We start from the raw sequence: 24281 nt of genomic DNA on the forward strand, positions 1-24281 counted from the left end.
CTGGTTGCCCAACATAAGTAAGGAGGTTCCTACTTTTCTCTGGTGGGTTGAAGGATGGACTGAGGCACTTGAGAAATTCATTGAAGCTGAGTTTCCAGTCGGCATTTTCATCTGATAGTTCAATCAGGGCATCTACACAGAGTCCCCTGAAAGAAAACAGAGTGGTGTGATCTGCAAAGGGCTGTACCAGGCAGGTCCCTGCTCTACCAGCTTAAAAATTCAGATGAATAAACCCAGTAATAGCTAGGAAGGCTCTGAGATGCCTGGCAGAACTGGCTTCTCTAAGGAAACCTCACTGCATATAGACAAAAGAAAATCAGACACAAAATACTTTCTTGGCTGATGAATGGCAGTGAAGAGAGGAGATACTCAGAAAAGCAGGATTAGCACCCTGTTGACATTTACATGCTGCCACACGAGTACAGATGCAAGCAATGCCTAACCACAAGCAGTCCATTCTCCTCATTGACTCACACAAGTGGCACACATGCAGAAAAATGGAAACCTCTCAGACCACATTTTCATGCAATGCTTGTACCAGCTCCAACTGCAGGCTGCCCACAAGCTGGGTTTTCCCACTGTCTTTCTTGCAGGTGAGAGCTGAGTGAAGCCCACTGCAAAGTTCATTTATTAGAAAATATGAAAGACAACAGATTTTCTGACACGCAACTCACCTTCTGGCTGCACAGAAGGGGTGGGATTTCTCCCTGTGGTGGTGAGAAGCCACTTCATACAGAGTTATCTTTGTTAGGGCAAGCCCTACATGATATTTTCTATGAGTGGATATTCATGCCCCCTTCTACCACAGCTGCCACCCCCTGACCTCCCCCCATCTGGCATCCTGTCCACTGCCCACCTGAGCAGCTTGTTGGTCTCCTGGTCCATGTACGTTGTGATGTTGACAGCAGTCTCATTCTGCTCCACAAACTTCAGGAATTCAGTGGAGTCCAAGCGAGAATCACCATCATCAAAGCTCTGTCGGGAAAGATGGGAAGATGTGAGAGGTTCTCATTTATCAGTTCAGGGTAACCCTTCCTTCTCTCTCTTCCATACGTCCTTATCGTTTTTGAAGCTTTAGGGGAACAGGTTGCATCATCCCTGTTTTGCACAAAGAACAGAGGTTCAGAGAGAAACAGCAAAATAACCATTCTATCATCAGAACTGGGAGACATGATCTTCACTTTTTTCTCACCAGTAAGCTACACTGCCTCTCATTCACCTCCTGCTGCTTGATTTATGGCTCTAACCCCACTTCTCCTCTTTGTTCCAGCCAGCTCTTAGTCTTTTCATGTACCTCCTGCCTTAAGGCAGACCAGTTGCATTCAAGGTGTCAGCTTTCCAATACACATAAAACCAAAGCTGTGCCTGGACTGTGACAATGACAAAAGGGAAAATCATAGGAAGCGATTTTCTGCTGATCCCAAAGAAGTAACAATTTAATGTAACAGCACAAGGCCTCTCCACCATATTCTTAAGGTCCTGACAGGACTCCTGAAGAGCGGAATTTTTAGCCCTGAAATCCTAGCTGTGCTCCCAAAGAATAAATTGCATTTTGCCTTTCTGTTTGGAGATGTCATATTACAGAGCTGAGCACCTGACAGGAACTGCTGGGCCCCCTCAGAGACAGCTGCATTGCAGGGAGGGGAAAATGAATTCTGCACAGACTGCTGCTGGCTAATTTTTGATGTGACTTGGGGCAGGTCACTGTGTCACCTCGTGCAACTCTCCCAGAAATGCTGGAGGACACACTGCCTGGTATTACCTCTGTTTTGGTTCAGGAGAAACCTGCAGGGCTAAGAGAACTACTCTGTGCACTGTGGCTTTTGTATAATTGTTCCGCTAACATATTTTGACTTCTACTGGACTTTGAAGCCTCTTGTCCTGCTGTTTCTTGTGAAAGTGGCTACAGTTCATTTAATGACTGAGACTCAGTTAATCTAGTTTTCTTGCCTTTAAATGCTGTGGTATGCATTTATGTGTTCCCCCAGAGATCTTTCAAAGCTGAGCAGCTTCCCACTACTGGCCTCACTCCTCTTGAAATAAAGTCCTCCAAGGTCAAGGCCTGCGTGATGCACTACCCACATCCACACAAGTTAGGCTTCCAGGAAGGGAATGGGTTAATGCCACATCTACAAATCTCCTTATCAAGGAGAAAAGGGAAAAGTTTCATGTCATCTTTGTCTTTGTGTCTATTACCTGCAAGGGCAGGAATCAGGCCATTCCTCCAGCTGGCATGTGAAGCCTTGGTGCTGGGCACAGTAGAACTCCTCCAGTGACAGAGAAGCCTCACTGGTGAAACAAATTTGCCTGTGTTTGAACCCACTTTATTTGCTTTGCTTGTATGTCTCTCAAGTTGACCCAAGGTCTGAATGCTGGTTTAAAAGTATTTCAAAGCTTCAAGGCTTTTTGATATGGTGTACTACCACTTGACAGAGAAGGAAATATCCCCTTTGTTCTGAGAAAAGGTATGGACTTGTCATGGAAACTTTCACCCACTTGTGCCTGGGATCAGCACTCTAGAAAAAGGGGGACAATAAAGAAGCACAAGTCTGTCTGCTCTGAGCTGTGGCCAAGGGATTTCACCAGCACCCTGAGAGCCATGGGGCTGGCAGGGGGTACTGAGCCATGTGTGGTAGCCATGGAGCAAGCCTGTGGGTGGCTCATGCATTTCAACAAAGCCCATGGGTTGAGGAAGCTCTCTGAAAAGGCAGCTGGGGGACAGCACGTTGCCTAGGGGAGGGACTATGCATCTCCCCTCTTCAGCATGTTGCAGCTTTTGGGTGCTGGCAAGCACCAGCAGGGGTTCCCTAGGCAATTCCACAGAAGGAGCAGCAATAATGAGGAGAGAAGCAAAGATGCTCTCTGGAGCCAGGGGACCAACTCCTCTGTTTCACCAGAGGGTGCCATTGCCATGGCAAATTTTCTTGCAGCTCTAACTCCTGTCAGGCACTGTTAATCTCTCAGTGTTAACAGCTTCTTTTTTAAAAACTATCCCTCTTTCCCCACCTTCTCTTCCAGCTCAATCCTGAACGCTTTTAAGTCTTTATCAGAAGCTGGACATGAGGGGGAGGGCTACAGCAGTGCATGTGGCAGAAGCATGAGAGAAGTATGTGATCTGATGGTTATAAAAGGGGGTGGGCTGAGGGATGGACTGACCCGAGGAGAAGAGGAGTGGGATTATTGCAGGGCCTCAAGGTACTCAAGGGTGACTACTCTCTCTGAAGAACAATAGGGACCTACCAGCTCTCATCCACAACTGAGCTGTTCTCCTTGCATGCAAATATTCACCTTGAATCCCCTAGGTGTCCCCTATTCCCATCTCAACATGGCCTTGGGACTGTCTGGAACAACGGATAAGCAGCCTTTGCCCTGGCTTCCTGCTCCTACCTTCACATCCAGCACTTTGAGCTACCTTTTATCCTCTGGCTATCTTTCATCCCCTAAAATTGGTCCTTCTCCCCTAGTCACAGGCACACTTGGCCTACCCTCCTCTTTTGCCCCAGGGTAGGTCAGATCCCAAGGGATGCTCTGGGTCAGGGCTGTCAGGTAGCCATGTCAGTGGCTCTGATGTTGTAGGATGTAACAGACCTCTCTGTGAGCCCATCACATGCTGAAGCCTCTTGGGTGGGGGCACGGCAGCTTTGCAGTGAGGAGGTGAGAAATGTTCTCTGGCCTCTGAGGAAACCTCTGCTCTACTTGCCTTGAAATATTTGTCCAGTACTTCGCTGTAGTTGCTCCCCTTGGAAAACCAGCCATCTGGGATAATTTCAGCTTCCAGCCACTGGATGACACGGCGACGAAGCTCATCCCTGTCTGACTGGTAGCAGACAACTGTAACAGGAGAAAGTGTAGCAAAAGGAAAAGCAAGGATGAGAGAAATTAGGTTGACAGGGAGACCACAGAGAGAAGACTGGAAATAAAAGCCGGCCAGCCAGTCCTGATGGCAGCTCCCAGGCCCCTCTGTCCTTGGAGATGTGCCACCTCCAGATCAAAGCAGAGGTGCCATCTGCTGAACAGCGAATGGGCTGTGGGTGACACCATGTGGCAAGGCCAGAAAATGACACTACTGCCAAAGCTTTTCTGCATTCCCATCCCCGAAGCTTGTGGAGGAACAACCCAGAGCTGACTCATTTTGGTGTGAGAAGTCCCCAGAATGAGAGAGGAAGGTGCCTGAAAGTATTCCCAGGCTTCTGGACCCCATGCAGAACAGGCATTCAGCCACCAACCCTCAAGTAGCAAAACGTCTATCCTTTGCAAGGGCAAAAACTACACTGAACAAGTCTTTCTATCATGCTGCCCCCAAGACTCATATTTTTAGGCCCTATTATCTCAGGAGATTTTGTTTCTTCAAAGCCCTGACTTGTCCGCTCTGATTGGAAATGAGAGGAGGTCACGTTGGGCTCGTTCACCATGCTTTCCACAGTCACAGGTTTCTCTAGGTGGATACCACTTTGTGTGCCAGTACCAAACTGTGCCTTGAGAAGCAAAACTGAAAGCCGAGCTCTTCCATGAGCTGTCACACCTGCCTAGAGGTCAATGGAGCCAGAAGGGGAATCAGTGTGCATTCATGTCACTTACACACACTAAGGATCTCCTTCTGAATCCAGTGACTACAATCACAACCAGACAGATGCAAAAAGAAAAGGAAACCTGTAAGGATTCCACGTTTAATTTTGAACTTCCTTAAAATGGCTTTAAAGTGGTGGCAACACTCTGAGGTGGTCCTTTCCCTTAAGCTTGTACAAGGTTTTGCTCCCATCTGTCCTAGGAAGCTGAAGCTGATGATTACACAACTCCGGCACTTAGAGGCTATGAATGGAAAAAGGGTCCATTGATGAAGCATAAGCCATGGCCCCAAAATCCATAGTTTAAGTACATAAGGCAAGGCATGAAGGGAGAAACCAGGCACAGGGAATCAGAGAATTGTTAGCTAATGGGAGAGGTGGTTCAGCTGTACCTCCTGATTCCCCTGACAATGCTCCATTCACTACATGGTAGTGCCTCTCTGTCCCTGCAGCCATCAGTTAGTCTCTCCTGAAGTAAAGTCTCCTTTCAAAACAGGGCTCTTGCAGTTGAGGACATAGGTCCACAGTTATTGTGCCTTAGATCCCCCATGAACTATGAAACAGAGTCTACCCTCTATCTGGGTGACAAACACAGCTTGTGTCCCAAGGGGAAAAATGGGTTTCCTTGCACCTTGTGCATGGTCATGGTCCCTGAAACATCTAAGCACAGTGAAGAGCCCAGGAGATGTTTAAGTTCTGAAGGGTCTCCCAGGATTAAAGAGCTAGGCAATCAGATTTTAACTGATTCTTCAACTCAGATTCTTCTACAGCCAGTGCAGAAGTATGACTTTTACAGAGCTGTGTAACTTCCCCAGCAGACCTTCCTCCCCATCTCTTTTCCCAAATTCATACAGAGGCCCCAGTCAGAAAGGAGACAGCTTCTTACCTGGGCTTGCAGCTGGATTCTCAGACTTTTTCTCTGTTAATGGGAAGAGAGAAGAGGACATTTATGATGCAAAATTAAGTAATATGAACCTTTTCCCACCCTGGGTGCCACTTGGGCAAGAACCTGGGAGTCTTTGGAAACACAACGGCCACATATATGACTAAGGGACTAGTACATCTGTCACCCTCAAGGGAAACTGAAAACTGTTTGGCCTTAAGAGAAGGCTCAGGGGCAATATCATCAATGTTTATAAATCTGATTCAACAGGATGAAGCTGGACTCTTCTCCATGATGTCCAGTGCCACTGTTGAGGCAAAATCCATACTCCTGAAGTCTCTTGAGGACCCTCATGAACACAGAAGGTAGTATGGGCTATTGGGGGTGTCTCCTAAGAGCCAGATCTTTTCCCAGCAGGAAGACTGAGACACCTGCTTGGCTGAATCTATGAACTCAGAGAGAGGCAGGCAAGTGCAAGAAGTTGCCCTGCTTTCCTGAGTACCCCACTCCCAGCAACTGAGGGAGACAGTAGCTCAAAGATCCCACCACAACCAAGGTGTCAGGGTCCTGAGTGCAGTAATGAGGGTCTGAATGGCCCTGCCAACTCCACCTAGGGCCTCCATTTCCACTCTCTACCCATGAAGCCCAGGAGCTCCATTTCAGATGATGTCTCAGCTCATAATCCTTGTCGGGGATTATGTTTCACTGTCTTCAGCTCTGTTACAACCATTCTTGTACCTACCATAGACCCTGTTTGATCTAGGCCCTGCCCTGGTGACCATCTTTCTACCTTGATCTCAGACTTGCTATAGATTGCATCAATATGGACTTGTCTGGCAATTACTGACCGGTCCCCAATCCTGGTTACCATGACCAGAAGTGATCCTGACCTGATTGCAAGGCTTGACTTCAGGCCTACTTTGTCACCACAAGCTTGACTGGTGCCCTAGACTCTTGGTTGAACCTGGCTACTGTTCCTAGGCTTACCCTGTTTACTCCAGTCTGCAGCTGTAATACAGGCTCCTGCCAGTATTACCTCTGTCTTTCCTTGTTACCATGGTTGGATCCTGGCTCTCCCTCCCTCTAAGAGCAGACATCTCTCTCATCATGCCCTGACAACAGGGTTACCTTTACAGTGGCCATCATAATCCACCTGGATCTTAGAGCCAGTGAGGCAGGCATCACGGTGCAGCTCACAGTGGTTCAGGTATGTCTTGCCATTGCTACCACACACAGGCCTCTTGTGAGGTTTGCATTTCTGTGAGAGAATCAAAAAAGACAGCATTTTACCTGCCTCTTTGGCAGGTGAGTCACAGCATCAGCCTGGCTCAGGAGAAGCTTTTGGCACAGCTCTCTTGGCTCAAAAGGTGTTTGGAGCAGGTTGAACCCACCCATCACCACCCCAGAAAAACCTGCACGGCAAAGTCTGTGGGTGTGGGTTGAAAGACTTCACTTTGTCCCAACCTCTATCACCACCATCACAACAGGAGCCTTCCTGAAAGCAGAGCCCAGCAAAGAAATCTGTGCCTGGCATAAATATTGCCCAGAGGTGTTTCTACAAATCTCTTATGTGCACCTCTGCTTACTCAGCTCTGTTACATCTCTTTGTAGACTCTGCTCATCCTTTCTGCAACCAAGTGTAAAAGAAGCCATCAACCACAAGCAAACAGTGCAGCCTACAGGAGAGGAAGTGTTTGCCAGTGTCACTGTTCAGGTTAGGGGCTTCTTTCTCATGTCCCTGTCTGGCCAAGCCTACCCAGAGTGACAGACTTGCTTTCTGCTAACGGGGCATTTCAATCCCCAGTGCTTGGGCTGCAGGCTCTGAGGGAAATGGGAACAAAGAGCCACATGTCCATTCCTGGGAGCCAGGCAGGAATGGTCTGAAAGCATGGGGCTGAGCAGAGTAGGGAGACATTGTGTCTGTAGAGCTGGGCAAGACTCTTCTAATCATCTCTGGCTCCCTGCTGGATGGAGCTATTCATCCTCACAGCACTCTACCACAATTATATCCATTTTACAAAAGCTGATTTTTAGTAGGGTGCTTGTAACCTCCTCAAGCAAGACAAAAGTGAGGGCAGGCTGTCTCGGAGCTTGCAGACCACGCCCTGGAGTGCCCTCCAAAGCCAGCTGTAACAGTTCCCTACTGGGCTTTCCCAACAAAAGACCTCCAGCCAAGCCCCATGTGTGTGAAAAGAACCCCCAGGCAGCTGTGTGAGTAGCACAGCTGCAATCCTAGACAGTATCTACCCTACAGGGCTCTTCCACCATACTGTGAAGGGCCCTGCTGTTTGAAGAGTCACTGTGATTTTGAAGTTACTCCAAAACAGCCATAGCCTCATTCCATCACGGGATCCTTGCAGCAACTGCAGCCCAACCAGGGGGTCTGGGTGGCAACACCTGTCCCAGATGCAGAAGCTGTGCTGTCCTCCTACCTCAATGCAAAGGCAGGTCGGCTCTCCCTTCTCAGTCACTGCACACTCCCGCCCAGCTCCACAGAAAACATTGGCACATATCTTGGATTTGCTCCTTGGCTCCTCCTACAAGATACAAAAGAGACACAATACATCAAATTACCTGGGAGAGCGGGAATGTAACTTAAGAATAACACATTTAGCTTGACCAAAAAGCACCAGAGTGGTAAAGCACAGATTACAGAACAAGAGACATAACTGCAATAGATGGGACAGCTCAGACAAGAAGCAGGAGCAGACAAAAGAGCCAGGGCAATAAGAGCCACCCCCAGCAATACAGGGTTTCCTTGAGGTTATCCTTGGAAGATCACCTGGGAGAACTGGAGAAAACAAGCAAGACAAAGTCTAGCACAAATGGCAATAATTATCTCAGGTTAAAGGCTGAAGTCTTCAAAAAGTTTTCTATGAAGGATACGAAGCAGAAATATCTTTGCCTGAGACATTTAAGAAGAAAGGGAACATATCCCTGGAGAAAGGTGATACCAAACCGGCAGCAGAAATTGCCATCAGGCAACAGCTAAAGCCCTGTCACAAAAAAACTTCACAAAACTACGTGACCCATTATCTTGCTTCCCCTGGTCAAGACTATATGCTTCAAGGGAAGAAAAACTGTCATAGATAATTATATGGTAACCTTCTCACAGAGAAAATGTCATCCTTGTCCCTGACAGCCAGCAGTTGACTTATGCCCTGTAGCACAATTTATTTGCTTTACAGTTAGCTCCCAGCCAAAGTCACCACAAGTATTCTTGTAACTGTCAAATCCTTCTTTTTGAGTCCCAACTGCATTCCTGAACTGAGGACACCTAAGCAGGGAAGACTTCCATGGTTTTATCATGTTTTCAATAAAACCGTAATTTCCTTTTAGCAATTTAATGCCTTTTTTCTCTTAGACATTTACAAGATAAGACAGGGGTTTAGACTTCAGAGCCCCTGGTTTAATTCCCTGCTTTGTCACTAAATTCCTTTGTGACTCTCATTTCATCTAACATTTTCCACCCATACATTATCTGCTTCGGGCTGACTTCCTCAACACTTTTATATGAGGGACAGAAGACTGAACAATGTAAAATAATCGGTGGGATAGGTCAAATCACACCTACTATGACTCTTCTCTCTAATACACAAAGGTTTTTCTACGTTCAATCTGAGTATTATTCTTAAGCTCTACATTTTTGTGGTATCTTTGTACCTCCACCATATACGTCTGAAAGTAGGTGATGGAAAAGGAACAGAATTTGCCTGAGAAGTAAGCATTATTGATATATATGACAGATGCTGAGCACTTTTTTTTCCCTGTTGCTTCTTTATCCTAGTTTTCTTTTTTGATGCTGTTTTGCTTTTAAACCACAATTTCAGTGAGTTGCTGTCTTTACTGAATAGCTCACAGTGACAGTCAGACCACTTTTTCAGTAACCTTGCCCTGGCCTTCAGAATAATTTGTCTGTTGGACAACTGTACAGTCATAAAGCCCAAGAAGGTCTTTTCAAAGCATTTGCAGGATTCCTTCCAGGTTCATATGATGACAAACACCTTTCCTACTCCCTGCAAATGTTCCTATCTCACTGCTTAACCTGTAAAAAAATACAGTATTCAGACACACCAGCCCTTGCTCAGAAACATACACAATGTCCTGAATCTGCTTGCTCCATAAAGACTGCCTGTTATCCTTCCTCTGCTCCTTCATCCTCCTTTCATGTATTATTTCTGAGCTATGAAAGACAGTCTGCCCCTTCTGCTGCATCCACTCCTCCTCACATGCCTTTTGGTGGAGGGCTGGGATAACTGACCTAGGTGCTACATGAGGGGGGATAGAGCAACACAATTGCTTCCCCACACAGAACAACCACACACAAACGAGGGCAGGAAAGGAATAACCCATTCTGCAAGAAGCACAAATTAAAAAACCAAATTATCCCAGGCTGGAACCTGACTAGGGCATATAAGTGCCTTAAATGCCTAAAATGCACTGTAGACACCTAAGTGCTGATCCATTTTAAGGGTTTCTACAAGATGCCCATCCCTTCACTGACCCAAAGACCAGGAAAAAACTCCCATCTGACACAGTTCTGGACTGCCACTCACCAAGGTCTGTTATCCAGGTGCCTGGCAATAGATGGCAGTACTCTGCCTTTCCTTACCCATGGCCAGGCAAGACTGCCAGCAGCAAGCTCCCAGCAGTGCCCACTGATGCCAATCCCAGCTCTTGCCTCCTGGCCTGAGACTTCAGGCACTGCTACAGCCACAGCTGGTTTCAGCAGGTACCTGCTGGGATCAAGCTTGGGTTTCAAGACCCGTCTCCTCTCAACAGCTTACTGGAAACTATCCCTGCAACACAGCCATCCTGGCCAAAGTTCTCTCCCTGTACTACCAGAGCCAGGATATCCTGCAGTTTTCCCACTGGGATGAACCTGTGGTGGGGATGCTGGCAGGGTGACACTGCCAGAACAGCCTGTGAGGATGATGTGCCTCTTGCCAAGACAGACAGCCACGTTATTCTGATTTTTCTTATTAATCAAAGCAGGACAGTTTTGTGGTTGCTTCTTTGTTGTCATAAGCTGTCCTAGGCTGGCAGTAGGTTGGAGCTGGCTGCCATGTTCTAGCACAGCTCTCTCCACCCCAGGGGTTTGCCAAAGAAAAGAAGGAGTCAAGCTGCTCTGCCTGCCTGCCCTCTGACTCTGGCATAGGGCTTCTCAGACCCAGTTTGCTTATCCTCCCTCCCAAGCAGCAGCATCTGTGGCAGTAGCTACCATGCTGCATGCGCTTGCTCCACCTTTAATGAAAGCAGCTCTCAGCTTTCACCCCAGCTTCCTCAACCTCCTGGGTCCCCCATCCTTGCAATGCTCACCCCACAAACCCTACACCTTCTCCATCTACAACCTACAAACCATAATGCCGCTTCTACTCATATGCCCCCTTCCCAAAATCCCTAAGACACTCACCCCCCTTTTCCACCTGCAACCTGACCCAGTTCAGCTGCTTTGCAGGTTGAGGTGCTTTCCCCTGCCAGGCACCGGCAGCAGCTGCTGCAGATCCTTCCTTCACCTCCTGCCAGAGACAGAAAACACTTTCCTCAACCAGCCTGCACACAGGTGAAGTTAGCAGCTGCTACCACCACCACCTGGTATGACCACACACCTCTGAGGAGGGAGGTTCATGGCATACAGCAGGGTGGGAGCTCTCTCTAGCAGCTCCTGGACACCTTCCCAGCAAATGCCCAAGTCTCCTGTGTATAACTGGAACTGTAATGGACACAATGGTGGATGAATGGATGATTAGGGTAGGGGTCTGCAAATGAGGCTCTATAATCTTCACTCCTAATTCTCTGGTGACCCCCCAGATATTAGCAGCCAAATTAGTTTCTTGTGACAGATATTCTGACCTTACTCTGGACTTTGTCCTGTTTACTCTTTATAAAGATTTATTTGCTGCACTTGTGCTAGTAAGCAGGGATGGCAGCTGCCACTTCAGTATCAAACAGCTCATCCTTGCACCTACGATGTAAATGCCTGAGAATATGAACTAAGGTTTAAATGCCACACACAAAGAAAAACTCCACAGTGTCTCAATGTCGTTGCCCTAAAATTAATTTCAAGATCTAAGGGCTAGAAATGCCATTTCTACACCACTTGCTCCCTGCAAGCTGCCATTGCCTTTTCTGTCACCATGGACTTGGGAAGTGTCACTCATCACTGACAGCACGCTCAGACAGGTGGAAGGAAAAGGGCAGGGAGCTGTTATTAATTGCTGCAGAGTGGCATTTACACCTCAAGCCATGACAAGGCAGTTCCTCTCTTCTGCCTCAGGTGCAATGCCCAAGCTCTCTCTGTTTGGGCAGTGCTTTTAATTACCCCTCTGCTATCCATTGAGTATGTGGGTAGGTATAAAAGCAGGGAACATGAAGCCAGAGCAGGAGTGCCTGGCCTGCGAAGCACCTACCATGGCACAGGGGCACTCCTGACTCTTCATGCTGTGGCCTTTGCAGAGGTACAACCTCCTCCAGACATTTTCTTAGGGAAAGATCATGGAGAAAACTGTTTGCTACAGGCTCCCAGGCCAGAAACCCGGGGCAGCCAGGCAGCATCAGCATCATGTTTGCATAGCCCAGACTCTCTGCTGAAAGGGGACAGGGATGCACACCGCTTTTGGAGGCCTGGGAAGGGTAACCTCATGGATGAAGTGCTCTTGCATGTGAACGGGCAAGCACTGAGAAGACCTGAACTGACAGCACACTGATCCACAAGCACTGCTGCTGCCTCAGCTGTTGCTTCCTGGGGAGCCTGGAGGAAAAGGACATTTCCAAGGCGCCCCCGGGCAAGAAAGCCGGAGGTGAGGAATCACCATGGTAACTGGCAATCCAGAGCTTCAAGGTTTTATCAGAAGATAAAATTAGGCAGCAGGAAAGGCTGCTTCTCATCTCTAGCAGCAACCAGCACTGAGGAGTGAGACCTTCAGCACAGCACAAGCCCTGATGTCAGGAGCATTTCCAAGCTTTGTGCGTAGATGTCCAGGACCCAGCACAGCACAATGTGCCAGCAAGTGTGGTGCAGTCTGGGTCTGCAAGGAAACCTGAGGTTCTGCCTGTGCCTGAGGTGCTGCTTTCCTAAGACTGCACCAAAACACGATGCAATGGGCCTTCACCACCTTGACAGTGCCACCTAGAATGTTTTGTATGACCACCCATGACTGTCTCTGAGTGCCCAGCAGAGATTGTCTGCATGCCCTTGTGCCCCACTGCTTGCACAAACACACATCTCTCTGCATGTGTCTGAGAACCCATCTGTGTCTTCAGCAAGATATATGAGTGTCCACACGCACAAATAAAAAGAGGCATCGTGGCTCCTTGGCTTTGCAAGAGAGTCTGCTCACTTTGGCTCTCCCTTGGCTGCTCCCTCCCTGGTTCATGCTAAGCCACAACTGCCTGGTGATATTTGCTGGACCTTCCCAAGAAGCCTGTGAAAGCTGAAACCATTAGCAGACCAGGGGCAAAACACATCTGTAAGGAAGAACATGTTTCCACCTGCAGGGAAGAGCTGCGCAAAAAGCTGCACACCCAGAGTGCCCCACTGCCCGGAGGAAGCATCAGGGACTTTGGCCATTATGCATGCTCTGGGAAACAGACTGTCCTGCTATGAGATGGGGAGATTGCTTTCTGCACATCCTTTCATACAAAATCTCCTCTTGGATATCTCAGCAAGTCTTTTTCTCATCAGCTGATGCTGCACTGGAGAAATACTACTTGCCACAGTGCACCTACTGACTTGAGTAAAAAGCTTTTCTGCTATCAACAGCAACTGCAGGTCTTCCTGCTTTTTTGGCATCAGTTTGTGGAAATCCATAAAGTTACTTGACCCCTTATATAATGCTCTGTGCTATTTACTGTAAAATCCAGGTTTTGCGTTTTTGCCCTGCCTGAAGTTCAAGGAAATCAAAGAGCTCTAGAGCTGTAGCAATGAAAACTCCTCTGAGAGGCAATCCCACGTATTACACAAACCTGAGAAAGACACAGATAAGGCAAAACTAAAAGGCAGCAAAATTATATCTGGGGTTACAGGACTTGCACAGATACACCTCAGGGAAGGTAGCAGCAGAAGCTGGGAGTTTTCAGCTATAACCAGCACAATTCAAAACAGACTCCCTCCATACAGACAGGGAGAAAAAAACTTTACAGCTGTTTATTTTCAGCCAGACCTCCTTATGTCTTCCTGTCCACATCCCTTTTTCCTGTTCCCTGCCATGAATGACACAAGATGAGGGATACAAGGTGTCTTCCAGTGTGCCAAGGCAATACCTGTAAACCGTGCTGCCTGCACAATTTTTAAACTAACTCAATAACCAGCCGGGAAACCTAGCACTTCATTCAGCTGTTGTCTTGGCAATGTTTTCTTCTCAAAAAAAGAAGAAAGATTTGGAGGCACAAACCTCTAGGTCAACAATGCAGAAAGCTAAGATAAGAAGTCACATCTCCTGACTCCCAAATCTCCCTTCTCTCCTGTTGTGGGGCTGGGAGAGAGAGAAATGCTGCCTTGTGCTACAGTACCCAAAAAGAGAGGCCTGGACAGAGCAGGTCAGGGGGGTGAGGAAAACAGAGCAACGAGGGTACAGCCGTGGCACTGAGAAAGCATTTGGCTCTTGCATTTTGTCCCATTTACCCAAGTGAACCTCCAGGCAAAACAGCTCTTTTGGCAACATGCCCTCCTGCAGAGGTCCAGGGAGAGCAGATCCCAGGTTTGCTAGAGTGCATGGCACAGGCAGGCAGCCTGTCACCTCCAGCCATTTGTTCCACTGGCTCTGGCAGCACATTTGTCCCCTTGTTCTGGTCTGTGAGTGACAAGCGAAGTGTTCGTTCCTCACAGCAAACCTGATCTAATTCCTGTGGCAGCTCCCTGGATCCTCCGATATGCTGGTGTGATGGGGCAGAAATTTGGCAGCAGCGTAAACTGAGCAGATTAGCGTGAAACAAGTTGAAGTTGGGTTTGCTATAAATAGATGAGTGAGGCGAATGTTGTGATTCCTCCTCCTCAGGACTACTGCCTCAAGATATCTGTAGGCTTTGGAACAAAACTCCACACAAATTACTTTTAGGTTTGACTTGGAAGATTTGATTTTCGGTTGTCAAAGACAGAGATAAAACCAGTGCGTGGTGCTTGAAGCACATCTGATTTCTCTTTAATGATGGTACAGTGGGGTTGTTGAATGATCCCAATCATCTCCTCTGGAAAGAAACCTGCTATCAGATGTAGCTTAACACACTGGTGTGGGGTCATCAGCTGCATCCTTCCTCCAGTATGTTATTAACCAGTCCCAGAGTCGCACTCTCTGGAGGTACCCACCCCTTGCCAGAGGCTTCCACTCCCTTTGCCTGTGGGAGGCACAGGGTTCATTTCCTGCAGCTCAGCCAGCAAAGGTAGCAACAGCCAGCTCAAAAGGCTCAAAAACAGGCTGTCCCCACACTAGTTAGTTAAAAACGAGATGTTTGCCAGGCAAAGTCTGGACCACTGCTGGATTCCTCAGGGGACTGTGACCAGAAGCATTTGACAATGTTCCCAATGCTAACAATATCCTATTTGAAGGCTGTCAGCATGAGGTCTGTGCTGGATGCAAAGGGGTCCACCACTATTAAAACTTCAGGATTCCTCCTCCCACAAATCCTGAAGCCATCCTGCCAGCAGCAGAACTAATGAAGCCCAGTTTCCAACAGCTCTCTCTGCACGGCCTGTCTGTCAGCTAGTTACAAGGCAGGGTACGGACTCCCAGCTCAGGGGGGAGCCTTCACAGGCCCCTCTCATTAAGCCAGTCACCCAGAGTCACAAAAACAGCTGGATCCCATTATCTCAGAGGCCTCCACCTCTTTATCAGCTGTGGCGGAAACAGGCCGAGAGATTCAAGACTCACTGGAGGCCAGAGAGAGGCAGACAGGCACAGTCAGGCTGCTGACATAGCTTTGCTTCCTTTATGGAACCAGGCTGTAATTCCTTTGCAGAGCCCCCCAGGACACCTCTCTGGCTTAGCCTCTCATCTCAGCAGACTCAATGCCACCACTGCTTGCAGCTCTGGGGGCAAGTCCCCACTCCAGCCCCACTTCAGTCTCCCCCACGTTGACCCCTGTGCTTCCTGCCCAACCTTCTCCTTGCATTGGAGCACAGACCCTTTTCATCCATCCCTCAGAGCTTCTATGGCCAAGGAATTTCAGGCAGCTGCAACCCAGGGCTGTGAAAAGCTATATGGACACAGTCCCAGGAGATGCTGCACTCCTTGTGGGACACCTGCCATGGAGGAGCACAAGCCCATACCCATCAATCCATACACCCAGGCCCCAGTCACCATGACACCCCACCCCCTCTGAATCTTTCTTTGTATCTCTTCCTATTTTCAGCTGACATTCAGGACTGGCTCAGTAAATACATCACACAACAAAATGCAGTCCCTTTAAGCCTCCTGAATGCTTAACAGATGAATATTTAATGGTAGCTGACTTTCACTAATGGGAGCAATCCAGAGCATACATCTCTGTCCATGCTGGGAAAACAGGGTGTATTCCCAGAAAATCTGGATGCAGAGACAAGCAGACAAGAGAGGAAGGGACCTCCAACTCCCACAGCTCAGAGGAGGTTCCTTCTCTGCAAAACCTGTACCTCACTCATTTATGCGTGACCCTTCCTGCCTTGAGTCCATGACCCATGAATAAACCCATGTCCATCGTATCAGAGCACTGAGGAGGAGAGTGGCTGAGGCTCTGACCTCTGTGATAAAAGGGGGCCCCTGAGCCGATGACCTCTGCATGTGGCCATGGAAAAACAACACGCTTCGTGGAAGCCTGCTTGTGGGAATTCATCCATGGCTCTATCTGGGAGACTGAGATGAAGGTTCCTGGTAACTACTGATACAAAAAAGACTGCCTGGGCAGTATTGCCTTGCAGATGTTTGCTGGGTAGTTAAAGAGAACTTTACCCTCCCACTGACCACAGGATATGGCCTGGTGCCCTTACAGGGACTGCAGCCCCAAGACACCAGCGATGGCTTTCCCATGCCCCAGAGCAAGCAGACAGGAGCTGGTGCCAGCAAGCAAAGGAGAGCAGGAATTGGGAGGAAGGAGGCTTGTCTCCCCAAAACCTAATTAAGAGGAGAAAGGTGCCTGCCAAACAACTGATTTCTCTTACAGAGCGATGCTGCTAACAGTAAGGGAGCCAGGCACACCTCTCTTGAGGACTCTGCTGCACAAGAACTGTTTTCCCTTCTAAACTAGACGGAATGTCTGTGCTCTGGCCCCCACAACCTCATATTTTCCACCAGAAGGCAATGACGGGTGAGGCCCCAGAAGGGGAACAATGACATGAGAGTCTGGGAAAGAGGAAATCTACTGTAAGTAAGTCTGGAAAATGGCTTCTAGAAGGAAGGGAGCTTGTGCCTGGCAGCACTCTCCCTGCTGCAGCCTCGCTCTGCTGCTCCTCCTAAAATCCAGCTCGCATTCACACCCTCAAAAATGTAATGGCCCAAAACTGCACTGTCTTTTAGCACTTCTCCCTCCACCCAGCCCTCTGCAGTGCTTCTGGATGAAGGAGCTTGATTCCCTTCTGCAGCATCACACAGTGAAAGTGCCAGCTCCTCCACAGCCACCGAGAACCTTCTTGCTGGAGCTGTCTCTGGGCAAGGCACAGGAGGATCAGGGACTGATCTGCACATGCCAAGACAGCTGGAAAGGCTTTCAGCTTCAAGCAGGGCAGTCAGTCCCACAGGAGGAGAGGAGATGCTGCTGTTGTTGGTGCACCAGGGTTCTCAGGGGGAAGAATCTAGTTAATCCAGTTAACCACTTAGTATTTGGATAAGAGAAAAACCCTTAGGTACAGGGAAGGATCTCGGCACACATGAAAAGACCTGAATGAAGTAAGTCCCACGGGACATGTGGGATGAGATTGTATCATCCTTCTCATGTGAAAAGATTGAAAAAGGAAGGCCCAAGGGAGAGGATATGCTGAACAACAGTATACCAGAAGGCAGCATCTCAGCTCCCTTTGCTGACCCTGGCCCAGGGTCAGAACCACTTCACAATCTGGCACACAAGTCAAACTCCCTGTTGGTGTACAACCTTCCTTGCCAGACTCCGAGTGCCCTGGGCCATGCTCTGTTTTGCTGTGGCAGGGCTTCTGGGAACTGTAATTCTTCATCCTGTTTTGTTTAAAATCTAAAAATAAGACCACAACCAGCACTGATACCCAAATTTCAATACAAGGGTCATTCTGTATGTGAGTAGCCCATGAGAAAAGTCACAGCACCTTGGAAGCAGTCAGGAAGCCCTTGCCAACAGGAGGGTGTGAATGAGAAGGATGAGGAGGAGGTCTTCCCTGAGGCAGGCTGCAAAGGTGGAGCACAATCCCAGGTTCCAGAAGGGATCAGGGCTGTGGAACACAGACTTTTCCTAGTCATTAACACAGACTCCATCACCCTTCTTCTTCTCCAAGCACCACAGAGCTAGCCCAGTGCCCCAGGACCGAGATCATCTGCCACACACAGGCGTGCACTGACTAAGCAGCTCCCCCTCACTACTAAATCTGATACTGTTCATGCTGTATACAATCTCCAATGTTCCCTTTCAGTCCTTTAATCTGTAGTGACCCATGGCTCTTTCTGTGTCATGGCAGGTAGCTCTTTTTCCATCCTTCATCCCCCTAGTTTCCCACACTCAGAGGCCCTGAATATTTTACTGGTCCCGCCAGCAAGTTTTGTTGCCTCTTTTTCCAGCCAGCTGGAATGATTTATTTCTGAAAGGGATCCAAGTCTGGTACATTTCTCAGCCATCACCTGGCTTCACTGGAGCAAAGGGAAGAGCAAGCTGAGCAGCTGGAGACAAGTTAGAATTTACAACCCAATGGCATGTCCTCACCCCTTCCAGTAATTGGATATGCAAGAGGGACGTGGAGTGCAGGAAATGCTGAGGTTTGCCAGCGGCCTCCAGCTTCTTGCACAAGAGACCTCAATATTTTTGTTCCCATCACTAATGCAATGGATTTGATGATCCCTTTCTTCCCAGTTCTACACCTTAGTCCTTCATTACCCACCTTTTACCACAGCACACTGCAAAAAAGCATGGGAAACCACCATGTGATTGGAAAAAGCATTGAGTCAGACTCAGTGTGGGAGGGAGAATGAGAAAAAATTGGGCATAAGTCCATTGTGCACTTCCCATCTTCTAGCCTTGGTCAAGGGTTTTCTAAGCTTCTCGTTAAGGCAAAGCAGCTTCTGGGATGGTCCATCCAATGGCCCAGCTGGCAACAGCTCGGCAACAGTGAATCCTCATGGAATAGTACTCCTTGCCCCAGTCATTCTTCTGCTTTGAAGCTTCTGTACCACAGGAAAAGTCATGATATCCCCCTTGCACAGCAGGAACAGCAAGGAAGGGTCAGAAAAAAACATTATTAAGCTTTGTTTTGTCTAGACAACCTTTCTAGGCCTGTGGTCCTGGCAGAGTATCCTTTCCTGAAACCACACAGTCAGGAATGATTATCAGACTAATGGGAAAACCTGAAAATAGAAGTGGCGTAAAACAAACCTGAAAGAGGAGAGAAGTTTGGGAAGGCTGGGAAACTATCCTGGAGTCTGCTTATCAGTGGTACATCTGCCAAAAAAGCATAGCTCTATCAAAAGTTAAACTGTGTCCCTGTAGCCAGAGGGAGCTGAAGGCAACTCTGCCAAAACTTTGTCGTATTACAACCTTCAGTATGCAAACCAGGATTTCAGGAGGTGGGTAGATGCAAAGAAAGTTCTCTCAGTTTCTCTAACCTCAGCTTTTACTACTGAAGGCCTGACAACTGGCAGAAGAGTGTGTGGGCCTATTCATTTGTATTGGAAAGAGCAGAGGAAAAACACTGCTGTAAAAACTAAGTGAAAATCCTTGCTGTGAGAGGAGCACAGGAACACAAGCATACTGACTACAGAGGGAGAAGTAAATGTGCTTTACTCTCTGAAACACAGTATCAGCAACAAGCAAATCCCAATAAATCGCAAGGGGACAACCGAGTAGCAGTGTTGGGCCATATGGGACCCAACACAAGGAGAACTGTGACCCTTAAGTTATGACCAGCTACTTCTTTTTCAGCTCCTGCTGCCCTTATTACCCCCCAGAAAACCACCAGCCCAGGCACCAGCACCTGAAACAGTCTCTGCACTGAGCCAACATCATTTCATACCTATCGTCAAGAGGCTTTCCTCTGCAATAGATGAAGTGCTGGAAGTCTCTGACTTGAGTTTAATGGTTGACCTCTCTACTGAGGCAGACAAGAGGAAGCTCTGATGAGGCAAGAAGGCCATGAGAAGATTAGTAGCAGGACTATGAAGCATGCTACAAAATCCAGTCACTATGGTTAACTGCCACAGGTGGAAGGAAAGAAGAAACCTTTTGACATCCAAAGGTCTCCAGCCTTCCTATGGATGCTCCAAGGAAGGGTACTGTCCTGGGCTACTGGTGCCACAGCCACCTGAAGCCCTCTTGCCCCTGAACTGCTCTCTGCAGCTTATGATGAGCTCACTCTTGCTTTGCCAAACACCGAGGGTCTTTCTTAGGCAAGCTGCTTGTGCTTACACTGGTGTGTCCTCGTGGGCCCCCCATCTCATTCCTGAATTAACCCAGCATAAACAGAAGGGGAACAGGAGATAAACCATTCTGTGGGAGCTACCAGTAAGGAAGACAAATGGTATTTCCCTAACACTCTCCCAACCCATCAGCTTACAATCTGTTGCTGTCATGATATACCTACTACAAATAGGTCCCTATCACAGCAGCGGAGCAGTATATAAAATTAAGTGTAAACATAACTGAGCTGTGAATAACCTCTGCTGTGCCATGAGAAGTGGCATATCCCATACCCACAAGTGTAGTCTCAGGGAAGCAGACTCAGTCACCCCTCCTTCACCCAGAACAGAGTTTCCCATATCACCCCATAGCCTCTGTGCCAGGCTGACAGAACAGACTCACCAGCATTTGCAGCCCAAAGGCAATTCTGTGATTAAGAAATAAGAGACGTGATTATTGATTTCCTGTAATTCCTAAATAAGGCTGGGCAACATTTTTCAGACAGAGAGCTAATTCACTGGAAAATGCAATTTGAGGTTGACCAAAACTATGTGGAAATTTGTGCCTAGTTCAGAGAACGGCTTTGATTCCAAAACTATTTCTAAGATGAAGTGAGCTATTTTCCTTTTTTTTAAAATTTTGAAATATATTTCATGAAGATTTGTATGTAAACTTAAAGATCCAAGGGAGCAAAATAAAAACATGTTTCAATAGGCTCAGCAACTTTGGTCAGTTCTTTTTTTCTATTGAGAATAAAAAATTAATTTCAGCTGACCTGAAATGATTTTTTTCTTTGACTCTTGATTCAGCTAGGGTTATTAAAAAAAACAAACAAAAAAACCCCAGAAAGAATTATTGCCATGGCTTTATTCCTAAAACATGGTTATTTGGTGTCTAAAGCAACCTATTCTGCTTATTCTTTCATCTTCTTTCAACTGGCTCTTCATGGACATGTCTGGAAATAACGAAGAACTGTTGCAGACATATCTCTCTCCCCCTCTCCTTGCAATTACTGAATTCTTTCCTGTCTAGTTGGGAGGACTGTTGATGCTGGCTCCCATGGCTTGACTTTAAAAAACAAACAAACAAAATATAAAGCTGCAGCTCCATTTGGTGGTTATGATAACCCAGATAGCTGTTGCTTCAGGGAAAGCATTGTCTCCTTTGAGTCACTCCAGCAAAGCAAACAGCCCTGATTTAAGGAGACAGCTTTCAGCCCGAATTGTACCAGGGCTGCAAACACTGCATTCTTCATTCCTGCTCTACACCGGTCCTCTAAAACACTCAGTCTTGTCTCATTCCTTCCTGACCCTCAAACCCAGAGGAACTTGTGCCCACTTTCCTGCTGAGATGCACAGAGGGAGAGGAGAATATTTCGGCAGAGGAGAATATTTCCCTTGCTGGCACCAGCCAAACCCATCTGGCAAGCTAATGGGTGTCAGGAGGTTTATGTGCTACAGAAGCTCCAAGGGGAGGCTGATGTCTGAACTACAGGGTAGTATAGAGACACTTGGGCTCACCTTGAGAAGCAGAGAGTGTCTAGGACTCATGAAGAGTCAACATGTCACTGCCCACTGCTAGGGAGCAGGTGCCTGGGTCCCCTTCCCAGTTCTTGTTTCCTCATGGAGGATTTCAAGAGAGTTGCTGTCATTGCATTCACAGGTACACTGAGCTGATTCAGCTTGCAGAGATGTAAAGGACCTGAGCGCACCATTGCATTCACTTAAAAGACAGGGCTTTTCAACTTCAGTAGCCTGTCTGGCCCCAAAGCACGAATAGCAAGAAACCAGATCCTGGCTGTGCCAGCCAGATGCAATAATGATGACCCAACCACTTGACTGTCCCCCTTTTCTCACTGTTTTGGGGCTGTGAAGAGGCATTAGGGACCTGTTACAAACTTTGGTACTGCCCTGGGTGAGAGGGAGAGGGCTCTGAGCCCTGCTAGTGACCCTGAGGCTCTCCACAGCTCCTGCAGGCTGTGTTCCTAGAAGAGAGATCACTGCTTGAATCACCTCCAAAGGCACAAACTATTCTCTAATACTTCTTGATCTCTTCCCAGGATGTTTTGCTTTCTGCCCTGTGGCCTGGCCAGGCTGCCTTTCGGAGATGAAAGGCCGTGAGCGCACACAGATGCCGGCATCCTTACGCATTCCTGGCTCCAAGGCTTTCCTCGAAGCAGCTGCGGGCGCATTGCCAGGGAGGAGGAGCTCCCTCCCAGCCTGAAGAAAGAGCTGTCTCTCTTCTGGCTGGCAAACCCATGCTTGCCAGCTATGCTGCAAGCTCCTGGCACAAATCCCTCTGCTTTGGGCCCAGCAGCAATCACCTTGAGGCCTTCCTTTCAGGTAGTTGTAGACAGCAATAAGGTCTCCTCTCAGCCTCCTCTTCTCCAAACTAAGCATTCCCAATTCCCTCATCCTCTCCTCATAGAACCTCTTTCCCAGACACTTCACCAGCTTGGTTGCCCTTCTCTGTACCCACTCCAGCAGCTCAGTATTTTTCTTGTAGTCAGGGGTCCAGAAATGAGCACAGTACTCAAGGTGCAGTCTCACCAGTGCTGAGTACAGGGATATGATCACCTCCCTTCTCCTGCTGGCCACACTATTCCTGATACAAGCCAGGATGCTGTTGGCCTTCTTGGACACCTGGGCACACTGCTGTCTCATATTCAGCCGGGTGTCAACCAGCATCCCCATGCCCTTTCCTGCCTGGCAGCTTTCCAGCCACTCCTCCCCAAGGCTGTAGCATTGCATGGGGTTGTGACTGAAGTGCAGGACCTGGCACTTGGCCGTGTTAAACCTCATATTATTGGCTCTGGTCCACTGGTCCAGCCTGTCCAGGTCCCTCTGCAGAGCATTCCTACCCTCGAGCAGATCAACACTCCCACCCAACTTGGTGTCATCTGCAAACTTACTGAGGAAACCTTCAATCCCCTCATCTAGATCATTAATGAACATGAGCATATTGAACAGGAGCAGCCCTAAAATGAAGAGTACACCTCTCTATGCCATGAGCTGCCAGCTTCTCTAGGAGAATGCTGTGGGAGATGGTGTCAAAGGGTTTACTAAAGTCCTGGTAGACAACATCGCAGCCTTTCGCTCATCCACATGGTCACAGAACAAGACCAGATTGGTCAAACAGGACCTGCCCTTTCCTGAACCCATGCTGGCCTGATCCCCGGCTGTCCTGCACTTGCCATACGATTGCATTCAATATGAACCACCCCATATTTTTCCCAGGCAATTCTCCCTCTCCCTACAGCTCCCAGAGGACATCACAGGCTGAGCACATGAAGCATCACTGCCAACCTCTAGGTGACATATACAGTAGGAAGGAAACCCAAAGGGTACTTGAGGGCCTGGGCAGAAACTCCAGGATATGGTATGGCCAGCAGGAGCTTGGGACCTGTAATTTAGACAATGCAGCCCTGAGCATATCCCCTGCCCAGTTCTGGCACAAGCCAAACCAGACTGACCCCAAACACTGGAGGGAAGCTTGTTAATGGCCTTGGGTATGCATCTTGGCCTCACCACAGTGTTTAAGGGAGAGTCTGCAATGATCTGGCAATATTTCAGCCCAACATATTGTTCCCACTGGTGGTTCCCACTAGAATACTGGCACTGATGCAGAAGCTCACTTAGCCTTCACAACGAGCAATAGAAGAGGAGGCCTGCCAGCACCCCTCCAAATTCATCCCTTTTCCTCTGTCAGGGCAAAGCTAGCACAGCTCAGGAAAGCCAGAGGCAGCTCTCAAGGATCACATCAGCCCGTGGCACAGCTGCTGGCAGAGATAAACTCAAAGCCTGGCTGGCAGCTGCAGCCCTCACTCCCTCACACACCAAGACAAGGAATTATAAACACTCCCTCATTAACAACGAAACAAAACAAAAACCAGCCATGGGAGAGCATGGAAGATAAACCACTGAACCAGATGGATCCAAAGGGAAAAATCTCAGCCTTGCTGAAAGAAGCGTCATTGAAACTCTCCCTGTCTTTGGGGAGATCTTGATGCCATCATTGCTTCACGCCAGCAAACCAGAGGCATGCCATCAGACTTGGAAAGAACACTTTGAAAGATGTGGACTCCCTTAGCTGTGTGTTATGCCTCTTTCTTTGTGCAAGGGAGCCCTTGTTGCTGAGGCTGGCCTGTTCCTGTTGTGCAGCCTCTGAAAAGCAATGTCCTCATTGTCTGTGTTTGCCATATGGTTTGAAGCAAGTACTCCCCTATTTCTCCTCACTGTCATTACTAAGTGGTGGGCAGAATTAATTGCACTTTTTCTGTGAGTGTAGAAATTGCA

General features: G+C 48.1%; 1 protein-coding gene across 1 annotated transcript in view; it reads right to left on the minus strand.

The window, feature by feature from the left end:
* Positions 1-24281, minus strand: part of FSTL1 (follistatin like 1) — a 53656-nt gene that overhangs the window by 6179 nt on the left and 23196 nt on the right. The window contains exons 3-8 of the mRNA XM_071760567.1: positions 7881-7985; positions 6577-6706; positions 5452-5484; positions 3701-3831; positions 857-975; positions 34-146 (exon numbers count right to left, since the gene is read on the minus strand). Of these exons, the coding sequence (XP_071616668.1) occupies positions 34-146; positions 857-975; positions 3701-3831; positions 5452-5484; positions 6577-6706; positions 7881-7985 (631 nt within the window). The remainder of the gene's footprint in view (positions 1-33; positions 147-856; positions 976-3700; positions 3832-5451; positions 5485-6576; positions 6707-7880; positions 7986-24281) is intronic.

The sequence above is a fragment of the Heliangelus exortis genome, chromosome 1 (genome assembly GCF_036169615.1).
Source record: "Heliangelus exortis chromosome 1, bHelExo1.hap1, whole genome shotgun sequence".
NCBI lineage: Eukaryota > Metazoa > Chordata > Aves > Apodiformes > Trochilidae > Heliangelus > Heliangelus exortis.